This window comes from Salvelinus sp. IW2-2015, unplaced genomic scaffold (assembly GCF_002910315.2).
Source record: "Salvelinus sp. IW2-2015 unplaced genomic scaffold, ASM291031v2 Un_scaffold3128, whole genome shotgun sequence".
NCBI lineage: Eukaryota > Metazoa > Chordata > Actinopteri > Salmoniformes > Salmonidae > Salvelinus > Salvelinus sp. IW2-2015.
In genome coordinates this window covers 31,069-45,148 of record NW_019944418.1, presented here as the reverse complement: position 1 = coordinate 45,148, position 14,080 = coordinate 31,069, and the positions used below count along the sequence as shown (strand labels likewise).

Sequence of the window (14,080 nt, the reverse complement as noted above, 5' to 3'; positions counted from 1 at the left end):
CAGAAAAATGTCAAAAACAACCAACACAAATAATCMAAAACTAAAAACAAGATCGAATCAGTAGTCATTGCCCCATAGGTTGGACAGTCACAGAGAGAGAGAGAGAGAGAATGATAGAGGTGTGTGTGTGTGTGTGTGNGTATTCTGGACCGCCCCTGTCCCCCCCTTGGTCCCCAGTTGCACCGAGGCTATTGCGCGGGTGCTATTGCAGATGAGTGCGTAGATTTTTTTTTAATCAGCTCAGGGTACACTCCGTCTCTGTTTTCCTGCTATTTCATTATATCATGTCCATCATGTGACATGGCCAAGCCTTTCAATAGAAACTTAAAGGGACCTCCCACGTGATCCAGTCCATGCGCAGTCACTATGGGAGGGGGAAGTCCACTGCGCTCTGTAAACAGCATGAGCCATTAATCGCATAATAAAGACTACAGCGTCCAAGTTCTGGCCCATATAATATAAACTAGCCTACATAATAGTATAAGTCTCCAAAAGAGTCACATAGTGAGTTATTTCCCGCATATATGAGTTCATGTGTAGGCTATAACATCAACATGACCATGACTCAGGAATGAGATGAGCAGGTGCATTTATTGCTATTATAGGACCAATGCAGTGTCTAGTGACCTCGTGGTCCATAGGCCTATAGGTTAATATATGTTTTATCATGATAAACATGTAGCCTATAATTTTACCAAATTTGGAATACTTAACTGAGTAAGTGAAAAATGAAATAGAATAGTTTACAAAAGGAGTCATAATTTAATATAGCCTATACTTCTCAATGTCACTCAATAATCCCTTGTCCGCTGGGCTTTGGACAAAAAAGTCACGAAAAAAGTGCCCCTCCACTCCATTTATGGTAAATTAAGAGGTTCCTGTGCCAAGTGCTGCTCGTGCACTTAGAAGAAATGACATTGTCTTGCATTTCTTACATCAAAAAGCTTCCTGGTAATCCACTTGGAGATGATTCACCGGTGTCAAATTGCATTTGACACGGAGATGGTCCTTTCGAAAAATGGGATGATCAAAGCTTGGTTGACGCTCAGAAAGTCATGGCTATTATTGTTTTCAGTAATTTATGTACAATTATATGAGGCTTTATTTATAATAAGATTATTGTTGTTGCAATAATATAATAGCCTAATAGTAAACCAAATAAAAATCTAATCAAAGTTTATTGTTCTGCATACACAGTTATGCAGATGTTATAGCGTGTGCAGCAAAATGCTTGTCTTACTAGCTCCTAACAGTGCAGAAAAAACAACCACACAAATAATCAGAAACTAGAAACAGGAAATTAAGATCGAATCAGTACAGTCATTGCCCCGTAGGTTGGACAGTCACAGAGAGAGAAAGAGAGAGAGAGGTGTGTGTGTGGGGGGGGGGGGTCAGTTATTATCTCATGCTGACTGGAAAGGGTGATGAGGATTCATGTGCCCTGTGACTTACAGGCTGGAACTGAGATCATCAGGAAAGATGACATAAGAATGAAGCAGTGACTCTATTATGACTCTATTATCCTGTGATATCCTCATCATCGGGACTTTGGTGGGAAACACATTTGGAACTAAAAGATATGGGCCTATGTTAAAAATGAATAAGGAAAACCAAACACAGAAGGAAACATCAGTCCTGCTTGTGTGAGGTAATACCGGTTCCATATCTTGAGAGATACAGTATTACAAACATATTCTAAATTATATTGATGCTGTTCATTGTCTCAACGTGCAACAAATATGAGACAAGCCTATACTCAAGCCTATACTGAATAGCTTCTAAAAGTTTATAAACTATATTATTTCTGCAGATAAAACAGGTGTCAGGAGAAAACTATTGCGATAACACACACACACAAACGCACGCAAGCACGCACACACACACACTAAGCCAAATGCATAACTAATGGCAGCAGTATGGTTGAAATAACTTGGTGCAAGTGTTCCATGCACATTTTCAGGGTCATTAATCAATATTATGTCCTCATAAATATTTTGAACAGTTTTCTCTATTATTGAACTTGACCGATGTAACCAAACGCATTAATCGAATTAAAGTGTATCGTCTCTTTAAGAGCTGTCACTCGAGCCGTTGCTGCTTGTCATTTTCTGCAACAAGATGGCGGTCGTTCCAGAGAACAGAGTCCTCTCCTTCAGTGTTTTTAAATGGAGCTCTTATTCCTCCACATATTTACCAGAGTGAGTAATGCACACATACGTTGACCACATTTATGTATTTGTTTTCGTTGCTGCAGGTCTCATTAACTGCCACAGTGCATCGAAATCGTGTCTCCACGGCCTAGCTTGACTCCGAGCTAACGACTCGAACGTTAGGCAAAGGGAATAACGTTAGCTAGTTAGATTTACTCGAGTAAACAAAATGCACGCATAGTTAGATACATTTATTATTTTTGTGTACTGTGTGACGTTTTGCCATGCACTGTAAAGCCGATACTGGTAATTATCTAACAGCTGTACTAACGACTTGGCAAAAAAAAGCTAGCTAGTTAAGTTAGCGAGCTCGCAAACTAGACGAGCATGCCACCACCACCACTAAGTTAACGTTAGTTGGAAGCCAAAACCACTCATTACTTTTTATATTAACTAGTAAGCTAAATAGTTAACTAATCATACTAGATAGCTATTTTTTTCTCCTACACTTTTTGTAGGCATGTTTAGTCTGATTGTTCTCCACCCGTTCGTGCAAAGCCAAAGGGTATAACTAGTTAATGTTAGCTAGCAAACTAGTATGTCTCTATGGTATTGCTTGGGTAACTTGACACCATAGGAAATGCCTGTACAGTCAGCTATTTATGGACCCTATTATCCCGCTCTTTTAAAAACGCGTGGAATTGCTAGTTTCAGCACTAATTAGTTTGGAACTGTCTGAAAATGTTTACTGCCTTTTATACAGGCAGCCCAATTTTATATATTTTTTCCGCAAATGGGTCTTTTGTCCTTACCCACAGATATTTTTCAAAGCTGATCTGATTGGTCAAAAGACCCATTAGTGAGAAAAATATCATTATTGGTCTGCCTTTGTAATTGCAGCCTTGAAGACAATAGTATCACTGCCTCTGTCACAATACCACCCCATGATTGATGAGATTTTTTTAAAATTTTACCTTTATTTAACTAGGCAAGTCAGTTAAGAACAGATTAGGAACGCTGTTCAGGTCAGTCCATTTCGTTATTTAACAAGTCAAATAAGCTTATTGACCAATCAGGACTTGAATACGACTGCACATCACTTAATAATTTAACATGTACATTTTATATGTATTGATTACACTTACTTGTATTTCATATGTTACAGTGATTCACTGGTACGTATGCTATGATGCTCTTAACATGGCTGTATACAGGAACCCCCACCCACCACCCCCACCCACCAAAAGGGCTTTATTACAGACAGGAATACTCGTCAGTTTCATCAGGTGTCCGGGTGGCTGGTCTCAGACAATCCCGCAGGTGAAGAAGCCGGATGGGGAGATCCTGGGCTGGCGTGGTTACACGTGGTCTGCGTTTTTGAGGCTGGTTGGTCTTATTGCCAAATTCTCTAAAATGACATTGGAGGTGACTTATGGTAGAGAAATGAACATTAAATTATCTGTCAACAGCTCTGGTGGACATTCCTGCAATCAGCATGCCACATGTGTAATGGTCATGCTGTTAAATCAGCTTCTTGATATGCCACACCTGTCAGGTGGATGGATTATCTTGGCAAAGGAGAAATGTTCAGTAACAGGGATGTAAACAAATGTGTGCACAATTAGTTATAACATAATAACACACAGAAATACGAGCCTTTGGTCATTAATATGGTCGAATCCGGAAACTAGCATCTCGAAAACAAWTTTTTTATTCTTTCAGTGAAATACGGAATTGTTCCGTATTTTATCTAACGGGTGGCATCCATAAGTCTAAATATTCCTGTTACATTGCACAACCTTCAATGTTACGTCATAATTACGTAAAATTCTGTCAAATTAGTTCGCAACGAGCCAGGCGGCCCAAATTGTTGCATATACCCTGACTCTGCGTGCAATGAACGCAAGAGAAGTGACACAATTTCACCTGGTTAATATTGCCTGCTAACCTGGATTTCTTTTTAGCTTAAATATGCAGGTTTAAAAAATATATACTTCTGTGTATTGATTTTAAGAAAGGCATTGATGTTCATGGTTAGGTACAGTCGTGCAACGATTGTGCTTTTTTCGCAAATGCGCTTTTGTTAAATCATCCCCCGTTTGGCGAAGTTGGCTGTCTTTGTTAGGAAGAAATAGTCTTCACACAGTTTGCAATGAGCTAGGCGGCCCAAACTGCTGCATATACCCTGACTCTGTTGCAAGAGAAGTGACACCATTTTTCCTAGTTTAAAAGAAATTCATGTTAGCAGGCAATATTAACTAAATATGCAGGTTTAAAAATATATACTTGTGTATTGATTTTAAGAAAGGCATTGATGTATATGGTTAGGTACACGTTGGAGCAACGACAGTCCTTTTTCGCGAATGCCACCGCATCGATTATATGCAACGCAGGACACGCTAGATAAACTAGTAATATCATCAACCATGTGTAGTTAACTAGTGATTATGATTGATTGTTTTTTTATAAGATAAGTTTAATGCTAGCTAGCAACTTACCTTTTCTTCTTACTGCATTCGTGTAACAGGCAGGCTCCTCGTGGATTGCAATGTAATCAGGTGGTTAGAGCGTTGGACTAGTTAACTGTAAGGTTGCAAGATTGAATCCCCGAGCTGACATGGTAAAAATTTGYCGTTCTGCCCCTGAACAAGGCAGTTAACCCACCATTCCTAGGCTGTCATTGAAAATAAGAATGTGTTCTTAACTGACTTGCCTAGTTAAATAAAGGTGTTGTTATGAAAACTTGAAATCGGCCCTAATTAATCGKCCGACCTCTAATTTATGGTGCTTTCAAGACAACTGGGAACTCGGGGAAAGTTGTGAATCATGATGTCAGTGATCTTCAGGTCGTAGCTCTGGAAAGAGACCCGAGTTCTGAGTTTCACAATTCCGAGTTGAATGAAAGTTCAAAACGTATTTCCCCAGTCGTAGCTAATTTTTCCAGAGTTCCCAGTTGTCTTGAACTCACTAAAGTCAGATTTTGCAGTTGTATGTTAAGTTGTTTTGGGCGCAGCACATTAATGCTTCATTAACAGCATGGCCAATGTTGAATGTTTATAATTTTAAACTAGGAAAAGAGACCCTTAATCTTAGACTTGGGACCCACTGCCACTCCATTTAATAGCAAGATAATGATTGCTTTGCAATGCTTACAGTTAGCCAGGGCACATTTGTGGCCTGCTGGAGGTCATTCTGCAGGGCTCTGGCACTGCTCAAAGGCGGAGGTAGCGGTCCTGCTGCTGGGTTGTTGCCCTCCTACAGCCTCCTCCACGTCTCCTGATGTACTGGCCTGTCTCCTGGTAGCGCCTCCATGCTCTGGACACTACGCTGACAGACACAGCAAACCTTCTTGCCACAGCTCGCATTGATATCCTGGATGAGCTGCACTACCTGAGCCACTTGTGTGGGTTGTAGACTCCGTCTCATGCTACCACTAGAGTGAGAGCACCGCCAGCATTCAAAAGTGACCAAAACATCAGCCAGGAAGCATAGGAACTGAGAAGTGGTCTGTGGTCACCACCTGCAGAATCACTCCTTTATTGGGGGTGTCTTGCTAATTACCTATAATTTCCACCTTTTGTCTATTCCATTTGCACCAAACACATGTGAAATGTATTGTCAATCAGTGTTGCTTCCTAAGTGGACAGTTTGATTTCACAGAAGTGTGATTGACTTGGAGTTACATTGTGTTGTTTAAGTGTTCCCTTTATTTTTTTTGAGCAGTGTATATAAGTTCTTCACTATTATTGTGTTTTGATGTATTTTTAATACCTTTTAAAGACATGCTCTGATACTTTGGCAACTACTTAAACCTCCTGCTTTGGGCTAGATGTGTCAATCTGTAGTTCATATATGCTTAATCTTTGAGCAGAATAACTCTCTTCAATTAGCCACTAAATTCCTAGTTCAAAAGGAACTGTTTTTCTGGAAGCTGTGCTGCACCATTTCCCCCCACGTGGGCCAGCCCCCTAGCAATTAGTTAAACCAATGAGCTTCAGCCCCTCGCCATAAGAGAGACAGCTAGCAAGATACACAAGATACCCACACAGCAGAGCAAGTGAGAGCGCAGTGACACACATACAGTATCATCACACGTGACGTAGTATGCAATTTTCGGGGACCACTTTTGGCTCGTGAGTGCAATTTTCAGAACTACTGACTAAAAACTATACAAAAGTACCGGAGAATCCATTTGACTTTTTCTCGTAGATGTTTTCTAAGACCCCTTTTCCTCCTGTTTGACCAGGAATCAAGGCTAGTACTTTTGCCTCAATTTTAAGATGGAAAATGGATTAAAAATGTATCTATGCCTTTATTTCCCCAAAATATACACTCTTAGCTTTTTTTGAGTCCCAATTTGATAAGCTGCTATGAACTCCCTGCACATGTGGTGCTCATGGGTCCTTTTACATGGATATTACCCTATCCCTTTGCTCACAACAAATGATGGTTGCATGTTGGCTGAAACATGTCCTTTCTCCCATCTTTCTCTTTCTGTGTGTAGAAACATCTTGATGGACAAACCCAATGACCAGTCCTCCAGGTGGTCGTCTGAGAGCAACTACCCTCCACAGGTAACGTCTGCTGTGCCCCGCCCACATAGACACCTGTCTCATACTCAGGCCTACCTGTCACTCGCACACCTTCCATGCCTTGTGCCTTACCTGTCTTGAGATGGGGCTCTTCCGTAGAGGGTCTGTGCCCAGTTGCATACAACAGCCGTGTTCTCAATTCACTGGTGGCTGCTAAATAGTAGCACCTAATAGACGGGTTGGTTGTTTAGCAACAAAACCGACGCGCATTCAACTATGGGGCAAAACCGACTGCGTTGGCTTAGATTGTTGACAACAGGTAAACTATATTTTGTCTCCAGCATTTATTGATAACATAAATACATTTGCACAATGAGCACTTCTTGTCTCAAATACATCGTTACACTTGTTTGTTAGCTAGCTAGTGAATTTTAGCCTCTTTAGCATTGACATGAAATCAGTCAAAACACTTCAAACAAGACATGGTATAGTTCAAGAAAAATATTAAACTAGTTGAAACAAGTCACTTACGATTCCCCACATGGCAGTTTCTTGTCATTGTTGGTAGCTATCTGGCCATCCAGAATCATAAAATCCACGGACTTCTGCCCCATAGAAGCGTGCGTTGTCAGCTAACACATCTTTAGTATGCACGTCTTGACCCCAATGACTTGCACTTGCACTTTTGTGAGTAGGAAGTGGCCCAGCGTAGCGTGTTTGACTGTCTTGTGGTTACGGGCAGAGGAAATTGAAATTTTGTTTTTGCAGTAAGAGGAAACTAAGCATGTCAGTCTTAACCACCCAAGCTAGACATTCAAAACATTCAAAACTCCACTGCATCTGTTTACGTCAAATACGTTTCACTCTCTAAAAATGTTGAACTCTCATCAACCGCTTTTATCTTTTCAAAGAGAGGGAGGTTGTTGAGAGGTAGAGCCTTGAACATAATTATACTGAACAAATGATAAAGCCATACCCCATAAATCATAAATGAAGCCCGAGTCCTTTCATATAAATGTTTTATAATGGTTTCTATGGCAACAAGAATCGACAAAGCATTGAGATACGGGTCTTTCATTAGCAAGTGTGCCATGTTTTTAGGTGACCCGACTGTTTTGAAAAAGCAAGATCGATATACCCAAGCTAGGACTAATCCCTCTGTGTTAAATGTACCCTAGGCGGTAACCTAATGAGATGCAATATATCTGCCTTATTATTGATGAAAACTGTTGAAGATGGAACTGTATCAGAGGACCCATTAGTAAGCCTAGCAGATGCACTCTGGTAGTGGATGGTTATTGCTCACTCACACAGCCATTTAAACCTACAGGATTTGTAGAAACATGGGTCTCCAGGGATTGTGGGTTGCCTGGTTTCCGGAAAGCAGATTTAATCGATGTTCTATCTGTACTGCTCTATCCCCTCTCTCTCCCAGAGGGTTCAACCCGGTGCCCTGTCCGGTCGGCAGCAGATATGCCCAGGCTAGTTACCACTCCAGTGACCTGTGAACATGGCAAATAAAATAAAATGTTATTAGTCACATGCGCCGAATAAAATACAGGGAAATGCTTACTTATGAGCCCCTAACCGACAGTGCAGTTTTAAAAATATGGATAAGAATAAGAGATAAAAGTAACAAGTAAATAAAGAGGAGCTGTAAAAAGACAATATATACAGGGGGGGGGGGGGAGGGGGGGGGGGGGGGGTGGCTGGTACAGAGACAATGTGTGGGGGAACCGGTTAGTTGAGGTAGTATGTACATGTAGGTAGAGTTAAAGTGACTATGCATAGATGACAAGAGAGTGGGGGGGGGGGCAAATGTGAATAGTCTGGGTAGCCATTTAACTAAATGTTCTGGAGTCTTATGGCTTGGGGGTAGAAGCTGTTTAGAAGCCTCTTGGACCTAGACTTCCGTTCGCACTACCCTCTGTAGTGCCTTGCAGTCGGAGGCCGAGAAGTTGCCATACCAGGCAGTGAATGCACCCAGGCAGGATGCTCTCGATAGTGCAGCTGTAGTGCCTTTTGAGGATCTGAGGACCCATGCCAAATCTTTTCAGTCTCCTGAGGGGGAATAGGTTTTGTTGTGCCTGCTTCACGACTGTCATGGTGTGCTTAGACCATGTTAGTTTGTTGGTGATGTGGACACCAAGGAACTTGAAGCTGGTTGAGCTGCTCCACTGCAGCCCCGTCGATGAGAATGGGGGTGTGCTTGGTCCTCTTTTTCCTGTAGTCCACAATCATCTCCTTTGTCTTGATCACGTTGAGGGAGAGGTTGTTGTMCTGGCACCACACGGCCAGGTTTCTGACGACCTCCCTATAGGCTGTCTCGTTGTTGTTGGTGATCAGGCCTACCACTATTGGCATTGGCAAATTTAATGATGGTGTTGGAGTCGTGCTTGGCCATGCAGTCATGAGTGAACAGGGAGTACAGGAGGGGCTGAGCACGGGCCCCTGTGTTGAGGATCAGCGTGGCGGATGTGTTGTTACCTTCCCTTTCCACCTGGGGACGGCCCGCCAGGAAGTCCTGGATCCAGTTGCAGAGGGATGCGTTTAGTCCCAGGGTCCTTAGCTATTTGATGATTTGAGGGCACTATGGTGTTGAATGCTGAGCTGTAGTCAATGAATAGCATTCTCACATAGGTGTTCCTCTTGTCCAGGTGGGAAAGGGCAGTTTGGAGTGCAATGGAGACTGCATCATCTGTGGATCTGTTGGGGTGGTATGCAAATTGGAGTGGGTCTAGGGTTTCTGGGATGACCAGCCTTTCAAAGCACTTCATGGCTACAGACGTTAGTGCTACGGGTCGGTAGTCATTTAGGCAGGTTACCTTAGTGTTCTTGGGCACAGGCTCTATGGTGGTCTGCTTGAAACATGTTGGTATTACAGACTCGGACAGGGAGAGGTTGAAAATGTCAGTGAAGACACTTGCTAGTTGGTCAGCGCACACTCGCAGTACACGTCCTGGTAATCCGTCTGGCCCTGCGGCCTTGTGAATGTTGACCTGTCTAAAGGTCTTACTCACATCGGCTGCGGAGAGCGTGATCACACAGTCATCCAGTACAGCTGGTCCTCTCATGCGTGTTTCAGTGTTATTTGCCTCGAAGTGAGCATATAAGTAGTTTAGCTTGTCCGGTAGGCTCGTGTCACTGGCAGCTCTCGTAGTCTGTAATCGTTTGCAAGCCCTGCCACATTTGGCGGGCGTCAAAGCCGGTGTAGTAAGACTCTATCTTAGTCCTGTATTGATGCTTTGCCTGTTTGGTGGTTTGTCGAAGTGCATAGCGGGATTTCTTTTAAGCTTCCGGGTTAGAGTCCCGCTCATTGAAAAGGCTAGAGCTGCCGCTTATCTCAGTGCAGATGCTGCCTATAATCCATGGTTTCTAGTTGGGGTATGTACGTACGGTCACTGTGGGGATGACGTCATCGATGCACTTATTGATGAAGCCAATGACAGATGTGGTGTACTCCTCAATGCCATTGGAGGAATCCCGGAACATATTCCAGTCTGTGTTAGCAAAACAGTCCTGTAGCTTGGCATCTGCTTCATCTGACCACTTTTTTATTAATCTAGTCACTGGTGCTTCCTGCTTTAATTGTTGCTTGTAAGCAGAAATCAGGAGGATAGAGTTATGGTCAGATTTGCCAAATGGAGGGCGAGGGAGAGCTTTGTCCCATAGTTTGACTGTGCAGCAGCTCGTATACACAGCATTTCTCCTCTGCTCTCTGTGCCATCTGCAGTGTTGTGAAACATGTTCGGAGAGCAGTAGAATGAAAACTGCAGTGTCATGTGTTGATAATATAGATCGGATACTACTTTATGAATTATTGTGAGAGACCGCTGATCAGAATCTCCCCTCTATTTTCCCTCCAGTACTTAATGTTGAAATTGGAAAGGCCAGCGATCGTTCAGAGCATCACCTTTGGGAAGTATGAGAAGACTCACGTGTGTAACCTGAAGAAGTTCAAAGTGTTTGGTGGGATGAGTGAAGAGAACATGACAGAACTCCTGTCCAGGTGAGAGCAGAGGGACAGTGAAGTGTACTTCTTTACTGTATAATTAACCTACCTTACTGTCTGTACCATATTTATTTGATTTGTTATCTTCTATTCGTCTGCAGTGGCCTGAAGAATGACTACAACAAGGAGACCTTCACCTTGAAGCACAAGATCGACGAACAGATGTTTCCCTGCAGATTTGTTAAAATAGGTGAGTTTGGAAAAGGAATGGGCCCAAGGCTTGGGCCTACGTGTTGTACAGACTCTGTCCAGCTTGAACATGATTGGAGTGAAGAGATGCTACACGGCTGGAGATGGAAATAAGTAAAAATTGTGAAATAGTTGATGATTTAAATTATAGACCGTTCTCTCTGTCTCTCTCAGTGCCTCTGATGTCTTGGGGGCCCAGTTTTAACTTCAGTATCTGGTACATTGAGCTGCATGGCATAGAGGAACCTGACGTAGTGCAGCCCTGCCTTAACTGGTACAGCAAGGTGAGCCTGCCTCTGAGACGCACTCACTCACCTACACAGTTGGGGTTAAGGGAGAGAATCCGTCTGAGTGGGTTACTTAAGCAATAAGGCCAGAGAGGGTGTTGTATTTGCGGAGTGCCTGGATACAGCCCTTAGCCGTGGTATATTGGCCATGTACTAAAAACTCCAGAGGTGCCTTATTGATTTTATAAACTGGTTACCAATGTAATTAGAGCAGTAACAATTATATTTTGTCATACCTATGGTATACGGTCTGATATACCATGGCTGTCAGCCATTCAGGACTCGAACCATCCAGTTTAAGCAATAAGGCCCTAAGTGGTCCGGTATATGACCAATATACCACGGCTAAGGGCTGTTCTTATGTACGATGCAACTCGGAGTGCCTGGACACAGACCTTAGCCGTGGTATATTGGCCATATACCACAAATCCCTGAGGTCCCTTATTGCTGTTATAAACTGGTTACCAATGTAATTAGAATAATGGTCATACTCATGGTATACGGTCTGATATACCACAGCTTTCAGCCAATCAGCATTCAGGGCTCAAACCACCTAGTTTATAATATGAAGTATACTATTTGTGATGAAAAACATTGATCAAATATGGAGCTGTATTCCTCTAGTACCGGGAACAGGAAGCGATCCGCCTGTGCCTGAAGCACTTCCGGCAGCATAACTACACAGAAGCCTTTGAGTCGCTGCAGAAGAAGACACGCATCGCGTTGGAACACCAAATGCTGACACACCTCCACGACCGCCTGGTACTCCGGGGAGACTTTGATGCCTGTGAGGAGCTCATCGACAAAGCTGTCAAAGGTCCTGACACCCACACCTCCTCAGAAAGACCGATGGGGGCTGGACCTACTGCCCTGTACACATCAACTGCAGTACAACTACATGACCTCAATCAACCTACTAACTACAGACCTCTACCATCCCATGACTGAGATCTTAAAACTTAGTTCGGCTTATATTTAGCTCATGAATTCAGTGGATACCATAGTGATTCATTATTTACACTATAGATCCATGTATCTGTACTTTTTCATTTTATCAGATTGATTTGCAACCACAGGGCATGGCAATGTCATCCTGACATCATGCTTTCTTTTTGAGATTGAAACGGTAACAAAACTATTCACTTCTATCTCCTGGCTAAAATAATCTGGACAATCTTTCTGTGTTTGACATTTTCCTCTGTAGACGGTTTATTTAACCAGTACATCAGCCAGCAAGAGTACAAGCCAAGATGGAGTCAGATCATCCCCAAGAGTAACAAAGGTACAACCGCCCAAGAGCCAAGCCCAGATGACATGAACAGTGAGACAAACTACTCAAGTAGGAAATGTGTTCTCATTAACAAAATGCTGTGGTACGCTGTACACTACCACTCTATAGCGATGAATTAATGTTTTTCCCCGTCCCTCTTTCTCTTCTGCTCCTTTTCCATTTTCCTTCAACACTCATCCCTCTCCTACATTTTATTCCCTCCTTTCCCTCGACCCCTTTTTCCTCGCACTCTTCCGCTCCATTGCTCTCCAGGTAATGAGGATGACAACAGACCAGGAATGAGGGGAGGTCATCAGATGGTCATCGACGTTCAGACAGGTGAGGCATGCTAGCTAACACCACACCTAGACCACACCCCCTATAATGTCACCTATTACTTAAACTGGAATTCTCCTCTTCCAAATGTGTTATTTAACTATAGGGGAAATTGACGTTTAGGTTCCACCTCCGAAGAGTGACGCAGGCTGCTAATACATATTCACGAATTGGGGATGGGAACGCCGTGGGTGCTTTCCACGTGGAGTGGACAAATAACAAGTAGGGCACCGACAGCTGTCAGTGTAGCTAGCTAGCCTGCTAACCTTATCTGGCTGACTGATATTATCCATTACTACGCTGTATTCAAAATATTAGCCATCTAGGCTATGGCTGGTTCTGGAGTTGGATTTGTCATAAGCATGTAGGGGAATTGCCAAAGTGGATGAAGAAAATCAGTCAGAGTTTTGGCATCGTCCATAAATTGCAACTGGGAATCTGCCATAGAAATGGGAAGAATATATGAAGCTCCGGTAAAATGGATAGCCTAACTATCAGGGTCGCAACTTTCACTGGAACGCCCCCCCCCCACATTCTGAAATTCCATTTTTGTTCCCCCCCAGTTTTATCATTGGAATGCGATCAAAACGAGACAAAGGTGTGCTTTAGGACATGAGGATGCCTCCGAGTAGTCGAGTAGGCTGCTTTGGAGTGTTATCCAACTGGATAAGACCAAAGTTGCACCCCTGCTAACTATTGAGGGCGTTGGACTAGAGACGCATTTTTCTACATTGTAATGGATACGGTGAAACTTTAGTAGGCTCATGCCATAGTTCTCACACCTAGTGGAGGTGAAATGATAGGCTACAATGGTCGCGTGCCGCAATATATGTAACAAGCTGAGCGCATCGGACACGAAACACTAATATTTGATGTCAAAGCAGTGGAGCGTGTCAAACCATTCATCTTGGGGGGGGAAGTGGTTCCAAATGCAATCTTATACACCACAATTTTAAATAAGTGCAACTTGCCAAATTATCCAATGAATTATGATAATTTGCTGGTAAAAAAAAAATGGAGGTGCAAAAAAAATTGCGCCCCCTATTATTTAATTTGCACCATGCGTCTAAAAAGAATTTGCACGTCATTTCATAGGAAAAGACACGGCATTGGCACGAAGTTGCACGAAGTGGGCAGTTCGGGGTTGTCACTTCAAGCCCAATATTTTCTACTTTGACTTAAACAATTACTTATTGACTTAAATGTTGTGTAACATTGTGGGTAAGCTCTAGCCATCGTTTTTCAGTGGATTTCTACTGCTGTAGGCGTGTAAGACATATAGTATCGCCTTTTGCAGAAGACAG

At 42.9% G+C, this 14,080-nt stretch overlaps 1 protein-coding gene across 2 annotated transcripts in view; it reads left to right on the top strand.

The window, feature by feature from the left end:
- Positions 1-2,081: 2,081 nt before the first annotated feature.
- Positions 2,082-14,080, top strand: part of LOC112075391 (muskelin) — a 31,444-nt gene continuing 19,445 nt past the window's right edge. Inside the window, exons 1-8 of one of the 2 annotated variants that reach the window (XM_024142398.2) lie at positions 2,082-2,198; positions 6,655-6,724; positions 10,549-10,691; positions 10,796-10,884; positions 11,058-11,167; positions 11,795-11,987; positions 12,375-12,452; positions 12,714-12,779. In XM_024142398.2, the coding sequence (XP_023998166.1) occupies positions 2,119-2,198; positions 6,655-6,724; positions 10,549-10,691; positions 10,796-10,884; positions 11,058-11,167; positions 11,795-11,987; positions 12,375-12,452; positions 12,714-12,779 (829 nt within the window). In that variant the 5' untranslated portion in view covers positions 2,082-2,118. Of the gene's footprint in view, positions 2,199-6,654; positions 6,725-10,548; positions 10,692-10,795; positions 10,885-11,057; positions 11,168-11,794; positions 11,988-12,374; positions 12,492-12,713; positions 12,780-14,080 lie in introns of both variants that reach the window. The other variant, XM_070440896.1, reaches the window with a different exon arrangement.